The sequence below is a fragment of the Panicum virgatum genome, chromosome 5N (genome assembly GCF_016808335.1).
Source record: "Panicum virgatum strain AP13 chromosome 5N, P.virgatum_v5, whole genome shotgun sequence".
NCBI classification, from domain to species: Eukaryota; Viridiplantae; Streptophyta; class Magnoliopsida; order Poales; family Poaceae; genus Panicum; species Panicum virgatum.
This window is the reverse complement of record NC_053149.1, coordinates 52,550,252-52,567,714: the sequence shown is the minus strand read 5'-3', so window position 1 is coordinate 52,567,714 and position 17,463 is coordinate 52,550,252. Positions and strand designations below refer to the sequence as shown.

The 17,463-nt window shown below is 52.5% G+C and overlaps 3 protein-coding genes across 3 annotated transcripts in view; 1 reads left to right on the top strand and 2 right to left on the bottom strand.

The window, feature by feature from the left end:
* Nucleotides 1-3,031: 3,031 nt before the first annotated feature.
* Nucleotides 3,032-7,422, bottom strand: LOC120675331 (phosphomethylethanolamine N-methyltransferase-like). Its single transcript, XM_039956515.1, has 12 exons — nt 7,112-7,422; nt 6,814-6,941; nt 5,721-5,858; nt 5,455-5,592; nt 5,109-5,252; nt 4,835-4,945; nt 4,613-4,754; nt 4,247-4,527; nt 3,821-3,982; nt 3,669-3,722; nt 3,507-3,581; nt 3,032-3,425 (listed from the first exon to the last, which is right to left on the bottom strand). Exons 1-12 carry the CDS (start codon nt 7,155-7,157, stop codon nt 3,330-3,332), a joined length of 1,515 nt encoding a protein of 504 aa, XP_039812449.1. The 5' UTR covers nt 7,158-7,422; the 3' UTR covers nt 3,032-3,329.
* LOC120674923 lies at nt 7,265-11,645 on the top strand. Its single transcript, XM_039956021.1, has 2 exons — nt 7,265-7,358; nt 10,654-11,645. The coding sequence occupies exons 1-2, from the start codon at nt 7,265-7,267 to the stop codon at nt 11,376-11,378; spliced, it is 819 nt and encodes a 272-aa protein (XP_039811955.1). The 3' UTR covers nt 11,379-11,645.
* Nucleotides 11,646-13,424: 1,779 nt separating this feature from the next.
* The window catches only part of LOC120675434 (phosphoethanolamine N-methyltransferase 1-like), a 28,575-nt gene continuing 24,536 nt past the window's right edge, over nt 13,425-17,463 (bottom strand). The window contains exons 10-14 of the mRNA XM_039956655.1: nt 15,984-16,068; nt 15,814-15,867; nt 15,629-15,703; nt 14,033-14,060; nt 13,425-13,766 (exon numbers count right to left, since the gene is read on the bottom strand). Coding sequence (XP_039812589.1) covers nt 13,699-13,766; nt 14,033-14,060; nt 15,629-15,703; nt 15,814-15,867; nt 15,984-16,068 — 310 coding nt within the window. The 3' untranslated portion in view covers nt 13,425-13,698. The remainder of the gene's footprint in view (nt 13,767-14,032; nt 14,061-15,628; nt 15,704-15,813; nt 15,868-15,983; nt 16,069-17,463) is intronic.

The window sequence follows — 17,463 nt, the reverse complement described above, 5'->3', positions numbered from 1 at the left end:
ATGGCCCGTGCTTCTTGACGCGCCAGTGAACCGATCGCCGACGTCTCAGGTTGCGAGGCTTGGGAGGAGGAGCTGGCTCATCAGTGTCCGCCGGAGCGGCTTCCTCCTCATGGAGGTGCAGTGCACCGAGCTGGTCGGTGATGAACTCCAGGCTTCCGAACTGGAAGGTGTGGGAAGGCGAGAACGGTGGAGGCGCCCACAATCCATCGCGAGGGATCGCGGGGAACTTCAGCGAGCCGAAGCGGATCGCCTCGCCGTTGCCGGCCGCCGGAGCGGCGAATGGAGTGATCGAAACCATCCGATCGCCGAAGCAGTGAACGCACAAAGCGCTCCCCACGGACGGCGCCAAAACTGTCACTGCGGGAAATGGACGACTACAAAACTACTCGATTACTTGATTGTTGTGCGCTTGATCGGATATGGTCTAGCACGCAAAGACTCGAGGATTTAGACTGGTTCGGGCCTGAAATGCCCTACGTCCAGTATGGGGGTGGTGTTCTTGCTCTATTGCTCTCGAGCCCGGGTGCTCAAAGTTCAGAGGGGAGCTTACAAGCTGGTCTTGTAGTTCAACCCTTTCCTACGTGGGGGGCCTTCCCTTTCATAGTCCAAGGTGGGGCCCACATTTACAGTTATCTAGCATTGTGCCTTTGCACCGTCGGGGCGCAAATCGTCCTTGTCAGTCGTCGGGGCCCTCTCAGTCGGTCGGGAGTGGGCGAGCTTGATCCTGGCGATCTTCTGGTGCAAGGAATTATCCTGGCGATCTCCTTGAGCGGTGTGTCCCCCTGGCGCTGTCCCATCTGGGCTCAGTCGGGGCGGTGCGACCACTCGGTCGGTCACTCGGGGGTCTCCTTCGGTCTTGTCTGCCGGAGCCTGGGTTTCTTAAATGGGGGGCTATCTTACGTAGCTCTGTCACCAGATGGCGCACCTGGTGAGGGGTGTCTTACCGAGGCCTGGCCAGGGGCGTCCGGTCACGGTTGCTGGCATAATGGAGTGGTGCGCAGAGGCGACCATCATTACGGCGAGGGGAGGCAACATCTGTGGAGGCCCCCTCCCGTTGCATCAAGGGGCCCGCGTGAGCGGCGCTGTCCCCTTGTCAGGGAGGCCTGCTGGTTTGGCCCTTGGCGCAAGATAAGGAAAACCGGCGTCTTGGGTCTTGCACGGAGGTTGTCTTGGCCGGCACGCCTGTCAGGGGGCGCAGCGCCCTTGGAGCGCACGTCTCGGGCCACCAGCCTGGCCTTGGCCCGGGTCGCTAGGTCGGGGGGGCCGCCACGTGTCTGGGAGGTCAGGCTCCCAGACCCGTTCGCTTAGCAGCGAAGGCAGTCCCCCGCGCGGTTTATCAGGCCGTCCCGTCCTTGGCCCAATAAATCTGCCGGACCTTGCTTTATATAAGTCGGGCCCGTTTGGGACCATGGTTTATTCCCCCGTCAAATCTTGACTAGAACCGGTCAATTAATTGTGGTACAATTGACTGGACATATTTTCATGATTATAGAAATTTGTTTTGTTATGGTGATTCATTGCATATCATCATTTATGACAAATGGATCTAACAAGTAATCCGTTTGAGATGAAAGTTAGATGTTCTGGGGGAGAATTATCTTATATTTGACCCGCACAAACCTTGTATTGTACTCTTTTTCTATATGAGTTTTTAATTCAATTTCTCATAGAGGTTTTTAATGAGACAATATCAACACAAGGACATATATCTATCTCTGATTTTCCCCATGGGGGTTTTTAAGGAGATATCAAAGATATATTAATCTTTTTCACATTTTTCCCACTGGATTTTAGGAGAAAGAGATTACGTATATGTTATATTATTTTCTCCTCATTTTCCTATCAGGTTTAAGAAGTTTTTCATGGCATATAAATAGAAGATAGGGTTTCTCCTCACATGTTTCCTACATAGTTTTTGGAGGAGTTTTTCCCATTATTTTGGATATTCTCAAGAACAAAGAACAAGAATTACATGAAGCATACTTGAAGCCAATTGATCAAGGGAGAGTGTTAGAAATAATAATTACTGTGTGATTAACACATGGCTTAATTAGTTAATCCCGTCATTAGCGTCCGCTAATGACAGGGCGCGTCCGTACGGCGATGACCCGTTCGGAAGGGGCATGTCCCTCCCGAACAGACGTCTGTCCCTTGAGTATATATGTAATCACTGTTCATTTGAGATGAATCAAGAGAATCATTTACATCCAACACAGTTTTCATTCAACAGCTGTGAAGAGAAAGGCAAGCCCGCAAGTGGTGGCCGCGGTTCTGCCCGGCACATGACATCGCGCTCGCGCATCTCGCAACCAACCGCCGCCCACTTGCGCGGCGGGCGGGACTCTGGAAGTCGTCGCCCTGACTCGCCCACGCTCCGCACGCTGCCGCTTCGGCCAGGACACCTGTCACGGGCCCGTGTTCCACATCCACTCGCCGCGCCGCGCCATTGGTCAGGTCGGATTGCACGGTTCCTCTCAGCGCTCGCAGTCGCAGGCTAGCTAATCTCAATCACCAATTCACCATCGGAGTGCCCTACCCCTCGCGTCGGTCGGTCTCCCTCACCTCTCCGCGCGCGGAAGCAAACGTCAAGTTCCGGCGAATTTGAAGGCGCGAAGCAAGGAGGGGGACCGAGGTGGTGGGTGCGAGACGGCAAGCGAGGCACGCGTGATGCCCGGTTCAGACCGGGAACAGTTGTCGCTTGATCGTTTCGCCTTGCTTTCCTTGCGTGTTGTCCGGTCAGGGTGCTGGGCTGCTGGCGCAGTGGCGTTGGCCGCTTCTGCTTTCCAACACTCCAACAACACCCGAATGTAGACCTCGTGAGAGGTGTATATGCGGATGCTCAGAAGCCACAGCGAGGCATAACACCTGAGAAGCCGGGAGACAAGAACCTCAAGCTGGCTGAAATACCGTTACCAGGTAATACAATTTCACTACATCTCGATGCATGCATGCATGCATTTATCTAATACTGCATCTTCCACCAAGTTGAGTAAAAAAAAAAGTTGCACAAAAGATCATACACGTCAGCTCCTCAATGAACAAACAGCATTGCATTTCGGTTCACTCAGTAGTTTCACAGTAAATCCGAACTTCTATTAGAGGGACAGAAAATTGCATAAACATGCAGGCAGTTTATTCAGGATTCACAGATAGGTTGCAGTTGCAGGATCGCAAGACAAGACCAGTTTTCTCCACGCGCAAAGAAACACGGTAGCAGGTAATGACTCGGGTTGGCCGAGTTCAGAATAGCTAATGCAACGTCAAATGCAACTGAAGGGCCGCATGCAAATGGAGCCACTTTATTCGCACATCCACAAACATCAGGATCATTACTTGGTCGCGATGAACAGCCCCCACCTCTGTTCACCCGCAGAGCTCCTCTGCAGTTTTGCCTTCCATCCGTTCACAATATCGTCGTAGTCCTCCTGCACATACGAGAATCTCAGAGTTAGATGTGCCTAAAAGCCACAAAGGTATGCAGGCTCCTTATGGGCTTTGAAACTAACCTGGGAGAAGTCGGACAGGAAATCGTCCTTGTTCTTTTCAAATTTAGCTAATTCCTTCTCTAAAACACTGAGGAACTGAAATACAGCATAGAATGCTCATTAGTATAGTAGAAAATTGTGTTCATCCAAACAAATTAGTGGAGAAGTTTGTTAGACAGAAACCTGATAAGTTCGATCCTCAGCAATGACATCATGAAAACCAGCATTCTTGAGCATCTGAATGGTTTGATGAAAAAGTTAGCTGGAGTACTACAACTTGATCGTAGCAACTGCATTTAGTATTATAACCATATAAAAGTAAAACTAATAAGTACCTGTCCGTAAGCCTCCACGTCATGAAGGTCATAACCTCTCTGCTTAATGTATGCTGCAAATTCTTCTGATGGTTTTCCTGGGCTCCTACAATAATCGCTGATAAGGACCTTCCCACCAGGCTTCAGCCACTTGAAAAAACTTTTAAACAAAGAGGGTTTATCCTGGAAAACAAAAGCCAAATTTATGTTGTCAAAATAATATTAGTGTGCAGCACGGAATTGACGTAGGAAAGTTGATTTGAGGTAAAGAAAAATCAAGGTTCATTTCATACAATCAAGAATTTAGATGTACAGAATGTGTTTCCAAAGAAAATGTGTTTAAACCGTGATATGCTTTCTAATAAGACTGTAGTTCAATCATACGGGTGCAAAAATATAAGAAACAAACAATTTGAATGGACACCAAGTGATAAGCTCTATCCACACCTGTATGTGAAGGATAGTGTCACGGCTGTACATGACATCAAATTTGTTGTCAGGGTACGTCTTCGTGGTGCAATCAGCAACTTCAAACTCAACTGAGCAACTACGCCCAATGGCACGCTCAAGTGCAAATGATATCATGTTTATAGAAAGATCAATGCCAACAACATGAGCATCATAGTTTTCAGCCATATAGAAGTCACCTCCACCAATTCCACATCCAACATCAAGCACCTTATGTCCAGGTTTAAGATCCAGCTTATCCACAAACTCTTTCGTAGTCTCTGTTGGACAATTTGAAATATAAAAGGCATATTTCAAATAGAACATAAGTTAAAACTAGAATTAGAAGGGGACTGCACCACTCACCAATTCCACCGGTGCTCACATAACCTTCTCCAAAAATGCGCTCATAGCGCAATATTCCACTAGTTTTGTACTGCACATTGTCCAAAAATTTTTGAAATCCCCGATCTTCCGTAGACTTGACTTTTTGCCACAGCCAGCATATCTAAAACATAGAGTCACGTCCATCACAGATGTCACTTGACCATGGTAAACACATGTAAATGTGCATGGACAGATAAGTACCTGATTTTGATTTTTCTTATTTTTAACATAAGCACCGATACACTTGTAAGTAACCAGAGAAAGTTCAAAGGAATTCCCATCTTGATCAAAGGTGTGGCACTCTTTGAAAACCTAATTATGAAATGAAAAAAATCAATTAGCAATTTCAAATAAAATGGTATTGCAACTAAAAATCACAAAGTGGGGTGGCAGTCTTTCACATAAGAGCAGGCAAGTCTGATACTCGAGTGACAGAAGCAAAGGGTAGGAGCAGTAGGACAGCATGCCTTCTCACCTTAGTATAAAACCTTGGTTCCCGATAGTGTGTCGGGTTCACTTTCCTTTTCGAATCTCCAGATTGATGAAAGCAAGATTCTCTAAAGAAGATATATCCACCAACCTTCAACCATTTTACAATTCTTTGAACTAGCTGCTCAACCTACAGTAAGATATTAAACTTAGAAAATACAAGACACATAATCAAAATATATATCAGCCAGTATATTTGAACAACAAAATTAACTCGTGTTGGCCAGGTTCTCTAACGTGGGTCCATTTTTTTTACAATAACCAGTGAGAAGATTGAGGATTACCACGGACCTAGGATTTGTTAATTATTCAAAGCATGGTTCACCCATTACCTCTTCATCAGAAAGATACATCAATAGCCAATTTGAAAATATCAGATCGATGGAGCTAGCTTGAATCACCAGGTCCTGGGATGTCACATCAGCACACATAAAGGATGTGTTCTTGTAGTGACCATTAATACTTTGATTCTGCAAGAAAAAATGCATAAAAAATTGAATGAACCAACCATAGCTTACATGTGTGAAACAGATAAAAGTCATAAATACTTCAAGCTAGAGAAAAAATTTAAAACCAAGAAAACTGTAAATTCAAATACCTTCTTAATCGCACTTTCGATGAAATCCAGAGCAAGAACATTCCCAGCTGTTTTAGCAAGTTCTCCGGTAAAACGACCTATTCCAGCACCAAGCTCCAGCACTGATTTTCCTTCATATGGAGGAAGTAAAGACAGGATCTAAAGAAAAGGAACACAACCATGTCAATATGTTAGTCCTGAAAGCCCAGGAACAGCTTCTATGGTAAACCAAAGCGATGTTAGCTGAATACTAAATTTACAAAGTTTTTTCAAGCTACTAGGGCACCTAGTGGACTTATATCACACTGTTCTTGGAAACAAAATAGAACAGGTTCAACTGTTGAATCAAAGAACCCTATAAATGCCAAGCTTTAGTTCTCAATTTCTAACTTTCTTTACAGTTGTTACATTGAAGGAATATCATAGTCAGAATATGGGATGCATCAACACATCTTACTGCAAGGCTGAAAGCCAAGGAAATACATGTTTCTTAAAAATGAAATAAAAAACAACCTATTAGAATCATCAATATATCATAAAAAATACAAAATAAATACATGATATAGGATAGCTTTTGTGTCAATTTTATTATAATGGTTAATATTTGACAGTCTAAAAAGTGGAAAATAACCATTATAGTTTACTTGATGCGAAAATCAGCTAGCCAAATAGAACATTTACTCTGAGCTTCTTATAGCCTACCGAAGAATTTATTTTTATATTTCATATGACAAGTTAAGACGTGGCGCCCCCTCAAGTGGGCACGCAATTTTCTTGGGCCAGGTCACTTTTCACTCATTAAAACGCAAAAAAAAGGTATCTATCAACGTAACTATCTCGAATCACAGTCCTAGCACACTTGTATTCAACACAAAATTTGCGACCAATTTATCCCAAAAGAAAGTGCACACGCGGACACGCCTCCGTTTCCACATACGTCCCTTTAGAGAGATTGCCAAGTCCAAGTGATATTCGGGGAGCAAATGCAGGCACGTGCTCCCAGATCCAAGGAGAGGGATCACAAAAGGCACTGAACAAAACACTAAAAGTGGTGTATTCGCTAAAAACTGGAATGGATAAAGGGAGGGGGGGATGTCATCGCGGAATGAATCACCTCGGGGCGCTCCTCCTTGTCGAGATCGGCGGCGCGGGAGTCGAGCATCATGGCCTCGACGGTGAGGTCCTTGGAGTGCTCCTCCCAGTAGCTCTTCTGTGCATGCCTCTCCTCCACCTCCATCTTCTCTGTAACGCCCACACAATCCGCAAGCAAATCATCCCCACGAACAACGGGGACCCCGCACACCATGTGCTCGGCGCTTCTCCCCAGCCAAACTAACGAGACGAAATGGAGACCAGAAGGGAAACGCGAAGAGCAGATCTTGTCCGCCCGCGCGGGGAGCCCAATCTCTTACCGTTAACAGAAACAACAGCGGCGGCGTTGGCGGCGGCGGCGTTCATCACGGCAGGTCGATGCGTGCGCGCGTTCGTTCGTTGTTGGTCGGGCGGAAACTCAGAACCGAGAGGACCGGTCAAGGGGAGATGGGCCGCGAGATTAAGATCCCTCGATGGCGAGACGGGCGCGGGAGAAGCTCCGGGAGCGGCGGTTGAAGGAGCGGCCGCGCTGCTGCATCCACCGGATCGCGGCGAGGTTGGTGGTTGGTGAGAGGAGAGGAGGGAGGGGAGGCAGGATGCGTGAACCGTGGCTGTGGTGGCTACTGGGAACGGGAGGGTGGAGGGATTTTATAGGCGGGAATCGAGAGGGGATCGATCGGGAGCGGGCGGGCGATCGACCGTGAGATCTGTGCGGGGTTGGGGCGGGGGCCTCCTCCCGCAGCACCCGCAGGGGATCGATCGGCGTGGGATTTTTGTGTTTTTAATTTTTGTCGTTTTGCTGAGCTGATTCGTGGCGCTCATTGGATGCATGCGCCCATGCCCTGCCTGACGATTCAACCGGAATGGGAGTCACCATTTCGTATGGCAAAATGACGGTCTCCAACATTTGCGTGAAAAGTTAAAATGGTAATTGTGGCCACGAACTGCAACCTCCGTTGAAGACGGCTTCAGATTTCAGTTATGTGAAAATGGTTGGAAAAAAAAAATTGATGGGGCCCATAGTTGATAGTCCAAATAGAGAGCCACCAGACCAAATTAGGAGGGTGGAGGGAGAAATTTGGAAAGCCTACCAAAATGACAGCCCATTTGCTTCTCCTGTTGGAGATCAGATTTTTGCACCCACCGAGCAAATGTGGAGATGGAAGCCCATTTAGTCACCCTGCTGGAGTTGTTCTTGGTATAACTTCGCACACGTAGAGCCCAAATCCTATGAAGCACTGAGGTATGTCACGACACCGTGCACGTCCTGCATGTCCACGCGTAAGAACATGTAGATGGCTCGCCAACAAGAAGAGATTCATATGCGCCGCTCGCACAGTGGAAGGACGCACTAGTTGCCTGTCCTGGACGTTGCGTCCTACACCGTTGCGTGTTCCACAGTGGTCTCAGTCCAGCCGGCCACAGGATCACGCCACATCAGCTCTCGCCAGCCCCTCGGACCAGGCTCCATCATAGCCTGTCGCCCAAGCCATCAGCGCCACGTCCTTTCATTCCAGCTTAACCATTCATAACCGTTCTTTATAATTTAATGGCAATACCATTATTAATTTAAAATTCGGAATTACATAAATTCGAATAAATCGGGACGAATTTGTATTTTTTGGATTTTTTATTTTTTGCGATGGCTATTGCAACGCACGACGTGGTACCGTTGCCAATCACGAGCGCATGTGGCAGCCGCGGACCCGGTCGTACCTAGTTCGCCCATACCTGTCGAGCCCCTCCTTTCTGGACGTCTTACCCGCCCGCGTCCGCGCTACACCTGTAGCCGGCTAGTCGGTACCGCCCCGTTGAACCACTTAGCTGCTGCTACCCTCCGTGGCAGTGGAAGTTGTGGGGTGACGGTTTTTTTTTCTTTTTTGAGGCGGGCCAAAAGGCAAGAAGTGGTAGCGGTAGTAGATTCCATCATGGGTGGTGCGATTGAAATCCACGTCTTCTTCACTCTCCACGCAGAGCGGTAGAGGCGCAGAGAACTAGTAGTACGCTGTAGCAGGCTAGCTGCAGATTCGCTCACGTGTGCGTATGCATGCATCCAAGCATAATCCACCTCACCATCAGCGCATAGAAAACACCCCACCTCCATTGGATGAGCAACGCCCGCTGCCCACGTGCGCACGCTGAAGATCGAGCGACAGGGAGCATCCAACTCGAACATAATAACCCCCCTGATCTGTGAGGGTTCTTTTTATTTTCTCATGAGGAGTGAGAAGAAAAGATCAAGCACAAGACGTAGAAGTGGCAGTACAAAAAGGTAGATCATGGATCATGCATTACAAAAGGTAGATCATTGATCATGTGCTTTGGATCCACCTCGGTATCTGCCGCAGGGTTTCATTTTCCTATCGAGTTTTTTTATAGCAGGACATACAGCAGAGCAGATGTAGCAGAAACAAGGGATCAAGCAAACTTTTACGAGGGAATCTTCCTGTATCTTTGCTTACAACAATTTGCTCGGGTGATCTCACACCCTTGTTCCGAAATCGACTGATAGCAGGCTTAGACTATCTGCACCGGGTCCGCTACCGGAACGCTACGGCATCTTACAGGGCGTTTTTAAAATCTCCCGCAGCGGGCTACGGTAAGAGGGACGCTACCTTACCGTCTCGCCCACGACACTGAAAATACAGCGCGGTACGGACGAGGCTGTATCCTGTTGGAGGTGGGTCCCCTTTGTCCTTGCGCCCGATCCTAACCGCCGCAGCTGCCGCAATGCTGAGTTTCCGGATGACCGCACGCAAGGAAAAGTTACGGTCGACATGGCCCACCACGTGATCCCCTCCCCCCACCTGCTCCCTTCCTCCTCTATCCATTTTTTCTCTTTCTCATTCTAGATCTGGATCCAGGCGAGCCGCCCGGTGCTGTCCGTCCGTTCTCCTCCCCATCCCTTCCTCTCCTCCATGGCCGGCCGTCCTCCTCCCCATCCCTTCCCTCTGCCTCCCCCTTCCTCTCTCTCCCTCCCTTCCTCTGCTCCATGGCCAGCCGTCCTCCTCCCCCTCCTTTTTTCTCTGCTCCATGGCCGGCGGCGGGGGAGGAGAGGCGGGCGGGGCCCCTCTGCTCCGTCGCCGGCGGCGGGGGAGGGGAGGGGAGGCGCGGCGGGCCTCTCTCCGCTCCATGGCCGGCGGCGGGGGAGGGGAGGCGCGGCGGGCCCCTCTGCTCCATGGCCGGCGGCGGGGGAGGGGAGGCGCGGCGGGCCCCTCTGCTCCATGGCCGGCGGCGGGGAGGGGGAGGCATAGCAAGCCTCTCTCTGCTCCATGGCCGGCGGCGGGGAGGGGAGGCGCGGCGGTCCGGCGGCAAGGAGGTGAGGGGTGGCGCGGCGCCGGGCCAGCGGCAGGGATGGGAGGCGCGGCGTGGAGGGGAGGCGGCGGGTGGGGAGGAGGCGCCACCGCCCATCGCCGCGCTAGATCCAGTTTTTTTTTTGCAAAAATTTTCAACAATTTTTTTTCCTTTGATTTTTTCGGATGAATATTTTTTTAATGATAAAAAAATTCTTGAATTTTTTCTGCTCTCCTTTTTTTTGCTTGAAATTTTTTTTGGTCTCCAAAATTTTTCGTCAAAAAATTTTCTCTCTCCAAAATTTCTCTTACAATTTTTTTTTTCAAAATCGGAAAATGACAAAAAAAATTACTAAAAATGGAAAAAAACAAACGGTCGGGAGATCGACTGTAGGCAGTCCCTCCCTACGGTCAACCGCCGCCTCGCGCCGCAGCTCGAGGGGGTTTTTACATTTTTACCATTATAACGAATTGCACTCATCAGATTATCACTATTACGATGCCACCTACATCTATACCATAAGAGAGAAGTTTGACTTATAAATTTACCACATTTGAGGATGTGGCAGCCACGAGACCGGTCCACGCTGGCGCTGAGTCAGCAGGCACCGACGCCGTTCGGCCCCGTTACTGCGCGCTGGACCCGATTGACGCCGCCGCCGCTAACCCCATCCGGCCGAATCGATCCCCCCTCTCCTCCCACTTCCTTCCGCTGCATTCTTCTTCTTCCTCCTCTGCTCCTTCTTCGCTCCTCGCCTCCCCGCCCCCGCTCCACGCGTCCCTTCTCCTCCCCGACCTGCCCCTGCAGCCCCACGCGCCGATCCGCGTCTACCTCCACCCCTCAGCCGCGCTCCTCGCCGCCGCGCACGGTGCCGTCCCCGCCCACCGAGCGCGCGCCACCGCCAAGGCCCTCGTCTCCAAGCTCCAGCCGGCGGAGGTGCTGGTCCTGGACGCGGTCTGGAGCGTGTCGTACAGGGGCCGGCTCGCCGCCGACGAGCCCGTGGAGGGGAAGCTGGAGACCCGCGCGGCGCGCGCGCGAGGAGGGGTGGGCGCGGCCAGGGGCGTGGCGGCGCTGGCCCCGCCGGGGAGCGTGGTGGACGGGCTCGGCGCGGCGGTGCTCGCGGAGTGCGAGATCCGGGGCAAGGCGGCTAGCATGGTGGTGACGTGGCCGGCGGGCGCGAGGCCCGCGAAGTTCGCGGTCATGCGGCGCGTGGCGGCGGAGCTCGGCGTCGACACCAACAAGATCGCCACCAGGGTCTCCGGCCGGGCCGAGCTGGATGCGTTGTACACTTGAGAATTGAGATGTTCTCTGCTACTGCTTCCAATTTCGTTGGCTGTACTGTCTGACGAATTGGGTTTCTGGCATTTCGGGGGAGAAATCTGAGATGTATCGGGCGAGTTGGTTTTGTGATTTGGTATACGATGAATATTCGAAATGCGGATGAACAAATTCTGATCTCAGTTGTGTCATCGCTGCAGTAGTGTACTGAGTCGGAAGCTGCCTTGCTTTGATTGTACCATGAGAATGAATTAAGCTAGTCCCTGTTTGCCACTTGAGTTCTGATGAATATTCAGTGAAGGCTTGCTGGACTTCCCTTCCGCACTAATAGAATGGGTCTCTGTCTTGCGTGTTTCTTCTCTTGCTAACTTGTCAGCGTGCAAGCATGAATACAACCGGGCCCAGCGCGCAGTAACGGGGCCGAACGGCGTCGGTGCCTGCTGACTCAGCGCCAGCGTGGACCGGTCTCGTGGCTGCCACATCCTCAAATGTGGTAAATTTATAAATCAAATTTCTCTTTTATGGTATAGATGTAGGTGGCATCGTAATAGTGATAATTTGATGAGTGCAATTCGTTATAATGGTAAAAATATAAAAACGCCAGGACCCCGCGCAGATCCGGGGAGGGAGAAGGGGAGCCGGCGCATGGAGGGAGCAGGGTAGCCGCCCACGCGCTCTCCTCCCTCCCGCGAGGAAGCGCTCGTCGTTGCTCTCGTCGCCGAGGACCCGGGCCGCGTCGTGTCGCCGAAGACCTGGGCCGCGTCGTGATGATGCTGCTCGGCGCGGGCGCGAACGGCGCCGCGGTCCTGACGTCGCGCCACACCCGGCCGCCGCGCGCTCCGCCTGCCGTTGCTCTTGTTCGCCGCGCGCCCCGCCCGTCGTCGCGCTTGGCCCGCCACCCGCCGTAGCCCCGCGCGCGCCTCGCGGCACGCCTCGCCGCCGCACCTCCGCAGCCCGCCTCCGCCGTGCGGCCGCGCGCGCGCATCCATCTCGCCGCGCGAGGCCTTGTGGGGCCCCTGCGCGCCTGGCCATGGAGACCGCCCGCCGTCGCCCCGCCACGCACCACCCGCCGCCGCCCCGCCACGCGCCGGCTCGCGCGCGCCCCTGCCCCGCGCGCGGCGGAGGGAGCAGGGAGACCGCCCGCCGTCGCCCCGCCACGCACCACCCGCCGCCGCCCGCCACGCGCCGGCTCGCGCGCGCCCCTGCCCCGCGCGCGGCGGAGGGAGCAGGGCAGCGGCCCCGCGTCGAGCGCGCCGGCCCGGGAGCTCGAGGGCGGGGAGAGGCCGGGCTGAGGGCTCGCCGGCGCCGGACCCGGCCGCCCCTGTAGTCCCTCGCTCCGGCCGCGCGCCACCTCCGCAAGGCCCTCCGTCCCACCGCGCGCCGCTGCCTTGAGTGTGTCGCCGGTGCGGCAGCCCCCGCAGCGGCCACGCCGCTGCTCGCCGCCGCCGCGCGGACCTCCATGCCGGGGAGGGAGGCCAACTCCGCCGTGCCGGGGAGCGGCGGCCGCGGAGGGAGCCGGCGCCGCGCGCAGGGGAGGAGAAGCGGAGGGGAGACGGGAGGATGTCGCGCGCCAAGGCAGGGAGGAGGGAGGGGGATCCGGCACGGCCAGAGAGGAGGGCCGCCGCGCCCCTGCCGTCCAGCCCGCCGCCGGCGAGGGGGGCTTGGAGGGCCGCCGCCGGCCTGGGGAGAGAGAGTGGAGGCGACGGGGTGGCGGGCGGAGAAGCAGAGGTGACGAGGTGTGGAGAGAGAAAGAGAGAGAATGGGGGAGGGAGGGGTGGGTAAAAGAGATAAAAAAAAATTGACATGCGGGTCCTACGGCTGGTAGTGGATATAGAGAATAAAATATAGAGGACGATGGATGTAGCAAAATTGAATATAGAGTAGAAAATTTTGATAACTAGATAAAAATATTTTTTTAGAGAATGATTTTAGAGTATGACGAGTACAGACAGCCTTAGCAACATATCTAGCTGCCCTGTAAAGTTGCACAGCAAATTAGTAGAGTGAATTAGAGAAAAAGAAATAGAACATATACATCAGTGCATCCCCCACGCAGCCGCATACTATGAAAGTTGCTTTATTAGATTTCACAGGGAAGTGACCTCGTTACGGCACACGATGCAATGCAACACTGCAATCACAGGACCGTGACACTGGACCAGTCCCAGGCACAAAAGGGAACATGATAGGCAGTTAGGCTCTAGCGCTCACCATGCAAGATCAGAAAAACAATGCAACGGCATCTCGAGCAACTTTTTCTGTTTTATTTATTTATTCTGGTGATGGTGAAAGCCACTTTATTTGTAATAAGCCCACACGGGCATCAGGGCCAACATCACTGGCTCGCAATGAACAGGCCCCACCTCTGCTCACCAGCGGAGCTCCTCTGCAGTTTTGCCTTCCTTCCCCTACTTTCCTCCACATTTTCTCAAGTGGTCATGCTAGAGACAAAAACAGTCATGGATAGTTATAAGGATGGTATCCTTCCAAATGGGATAAGAGAATTCTTACTACTCTCTTTCTTTCTCTCAATTGAAGAAGTAATTGGAAAATAAAACAGCAAGTACAAAAATGAGTAATAAACCCCAGTATAGACTGGTACGATTTAATTCAACATTTTGTTCATTCGGGTTTGATTGTGTCATAGTTCTATAGTTGGAATTTGGTTTATCCGTTCACGATATCGTCATAGTCCCCCTGGAACAGAGTGAACGAAGAGGTCAGAGTTTTTTTTTGAGGGGAGAGTTCAGAGTTAGAGATGCTTAGAGCATCTGCAGCCCAAGTCTTTACTTGAGCCCCTACTCTAAATTTTAAGAGTTTAGGCAAAAAAAACCAACTTCAGTGGGCCTCCTAAATGGGCTCTCACTTTTCACGTCCTCTCAAATTATAGTCTCAAGCCCCCAAGAATAAAATCCTCCTATCCCCCTCTCATATGTGGGTCCACCCCCACTTTCCCTACTCCCCACCGCCCGGCATGCGTCGCCGGCCCCGCGCTCCGGCGCCCCCGCCGCCCGCCCCAAGCTCTGGCGGGAGGACCTCGGCGGCGAGCGGCCCATGGCGTGCGTGATAATAAGCTAGCCCATGGTGCCATGGCCTTCTTGCAGTTGTCGTCGCAGGGGTCGCAGCACGACGAGATCGACTTCGAGTTCCTGGGGAACGCGAGCGGCAAGCCGTACACGGTGCACACCAACGTGTACACCCAGGGCAAGGGCGGCCGCGAGCAGCAGTTCCGAGTGTGGTTCGACCCCACGGCGGACTTCCACACCTACTCCATGGTCTGGAACCCCAGCCACATCGTCTTCTACGTGGACGGCGTGCCCATCCGCGACTTCCGCGCCCGCGCCGCCGCCGGGGTGCCATTCCCGGCGAGCCAGCCGATGCGGGTCTACGTCAGTGTGTGGGACGCCGAGCAGTGGGCCACGCAGGGCGGCCGCGTCAGGACGGACTGGTCTCGGGGGCCGTTCGTCGCGTCGTACCGCGGCTTCGACACCGCCGGGTGCACATCGCCGGCCGCGGCGGCGTGCGGCCCATGGCTTGTGCGATAGCCCTCAGTGGCGTGCATCGGCAGCCCGTGGTCGGCGGAGGCGGCTCGGTGGCGGGCGATGGCGGAGACGGCTCGATGGCGGCGGCCATGGCGAGCGCGGCGGCCCGGCTTGCGCGGCGCGCAGCCTGCGCGGCGGGCCTCGGCGCGCCGGCCCCCCTCGAGCTAGGCCACGCCCCCCCTCGTCGACGGCAACCATGGCGCGTGCGAGACGGCGGCCACGGTGCGCGGGTGCGGCAGCCATGGTGCGAGGGGGCGCGGCGGGGCGACCATGGCTCCCTCCTCCTCCTCGTCTTGCCGGCCACGGCGCGGCTGCGGGCCTCGGCCTCGTCTCTCCGGTTCTCCCCGCCGCCGCGACCCCTCTCTGCACGATGCCGCGCTCCGCCCCACCGGCAGCCATGTCCACGCGCCGCCCGCCGCCTGACGCCGCGGCCACCCCGCCGCCCGCCACGGCCATGTTTCGCCCACCCACTAGGCTCCCCGCCGCCGCGTCTCAGCGTCTCCCACATATGCATGCTAGGTTTGAGAGCTCCTGCTGGAGTTGATGACAAATTTTGGCACCTAAATTTTGCAAATCAGCTCTAAAAAATAATAATAGGAGCTCATTTTGAGGTCTCCGGCTGGAGATGCTCTTAGGAGTTGAAAGCTGCAGAGAGAATGCAGGCAGGCTTCTAAACTGCCGGCCAGTTCATCTCTGAACTTCTTGAGGCCTTTGCCAAATCACCTGGCTGAAGTCAGAAAGGAAACCGTCTTTGTTCTTTTCAAATTTATCCAGCTCCTTCTGTAAAATCCCGAGGAACTGGAATGCAACACAGAGCACTGATGAGTATCATCGAAACCGCTTTTTGATCCAAACGTCCTAGTGGAAAATAACATGGGCGTGCGCAATGCACAGAAAGAGGGGCAAACCTGATCAGTTCGATCTTCAGCTATGACATGACTGAAACCAGCATTCTTGAGCATCTGGATTATTTGATGAACAGAAGTCAGCACTCAGTAGCAGGAGTTCTTCATACAAGTCAAAGTGTGCATTTGTATTAAGCATTAGCCACAAAAGAAAATCAGGTGAGAAGATACACCTGTCCATACGCCTCCACATCATGGAGATCGTAACCTCTCTGCTTAATATATGCCGCAAACTCTTCTGATGGTTCCCCAGGGCTCTTGCTGTTGGTGATATGCCCAAGAGCCCATCATCACAATACGGTTTAAAGACCCAAGAGGATATTGATTCAAGAGGGATTAGGGTTACTAATGGGCCTATGAGATAGAAGCTCATTAGTACGCCCTATATATATGAGGGAGGGGCTAGGGGCGAGACCCCTGTGAGCCGCGCCACCTCCTAGCCGCCGCCCCTCCCTCTCTCTCGGCCGCCGCCCATGCCGTGCGTGCGGTGCTAGCACACCGACGCCCGGCGTTTCATCCCTGTACGTGTGGACTCCATGGAAGCGCTGCTGCGACTGCTGCGCTGATCGGCTGCTGGGATCAAGTACGAGGAGCTCGGTTCGTGGAACGTGATCGACTACTTCCTCTACATCGATGCGCGACTTCTTCCGCTGCGCTGCGCGTCTAGTGGTAACGATATATGATCTTCTACTCGCAAGCATCTTGGGTATATGCGATAGTGATGCTAGTGTAGCCTATCCGTTTCCCTACAGTGGTATCAGAGCCATCTTGCGTAGTTTTTGGTCTGAATCATTAGCATATAGGTGATATGTTGTTGTATTAGATTGGATCTATTACTTTTGCACGGTTTGATTAGATCAATTGGTCATAAGGGGTTAAAACTGTAGCGATTTGATTGCGCGGCATGTGACAAAAAGATTAGTTCGTGTTCTTTCTCTGTTATGCATACGACATGTCCCTACCGGCTGGAATCACCATCAGGGACTAACTGTGTGCATAGTCAGCAGATTGAACCAACAGATCGAAGTCATGTGTAGATGCAGTCTTCTCAAGTGCAAAGTTTGCACCGCCGTTGCTTTCTCGCTATAGCGGCTTCCTAAGCGCTACTTTGGTAGAACACGTCGTACGCCTAACTTGTTTTTGCAGGGTGTGATGTGAATGGTATGGCCTCAATGTCATGTGATGATGTATGTGATGATTTGTGCGGCCTGTGTGTCGCAAGTTAACACAACCGGGTTGAGGTTGCACAATTATTGCATAACAACCTGCGTGTCGACTTGTGATGTTTGAATCCTCATGTAATTATTTCACTAGCTATTTGATGTAGTAGCTTAGTATTTTTTCATGCAGGCTTCAATCATGATGGCGATGATGATCACCACAAGACAGGACGGATGGCAATGGAGGTCACATTGGAGCCATGGCGATGGAGCCCATTGTGATGCAAGAGGCCATACTATTCACAATATAATATGATTATATGCCTGTGATTTTTATTTTCCTGTCATACTATTCTTTCATGCTTTTACATATGGTGGATGTTTCAATCATGATAGAATAGCTTTCCTCAGAAAAGGTTGAGTTTTTTATGCCTTTTACCAATAGCTGCACCTATAAATTTTGATCGTTGTGTGGTAGGTTTACCAAAGTAGA

Coding starts and splice junctions, on each gene's coding strand:
- LOC120674923 (XM_039956021.1), top strand. CDS start 7,265: ATGGCGAGACGGGCGCGGGAGAAGCTCCGGGAGCGGCGGTTGAAGGAG. Junction 7,359..10,653: donor CGCGGCGAGGTTGGTGGTTG/GTGAGAGGAGAG, acceptor AGGATGTGGCAG/CCACGAGACCGGTCCACGCT.
- LOC120675331 (XM_039956515.1), bottom strand. CDS start 7,157: ATGAACGCCGCCGCCGCCAACGCCGCCGCTGTTGTTTCTGTTAACG. Junction 4,755..4,834: donor ATAAGAAAAATCAAAATCAG/GTACTTATCTGT, acceptor TCTATGTTTTAG/ATATGCTGGCTGTGGCAAAA. Junction 3,582..3,668: donor CTGAGGATCGAACTTATCAG/GTTTCTGTCTAA, acceptor GCTGTATTTCAG/TTCCTCAGTGTTTTAGAGAA.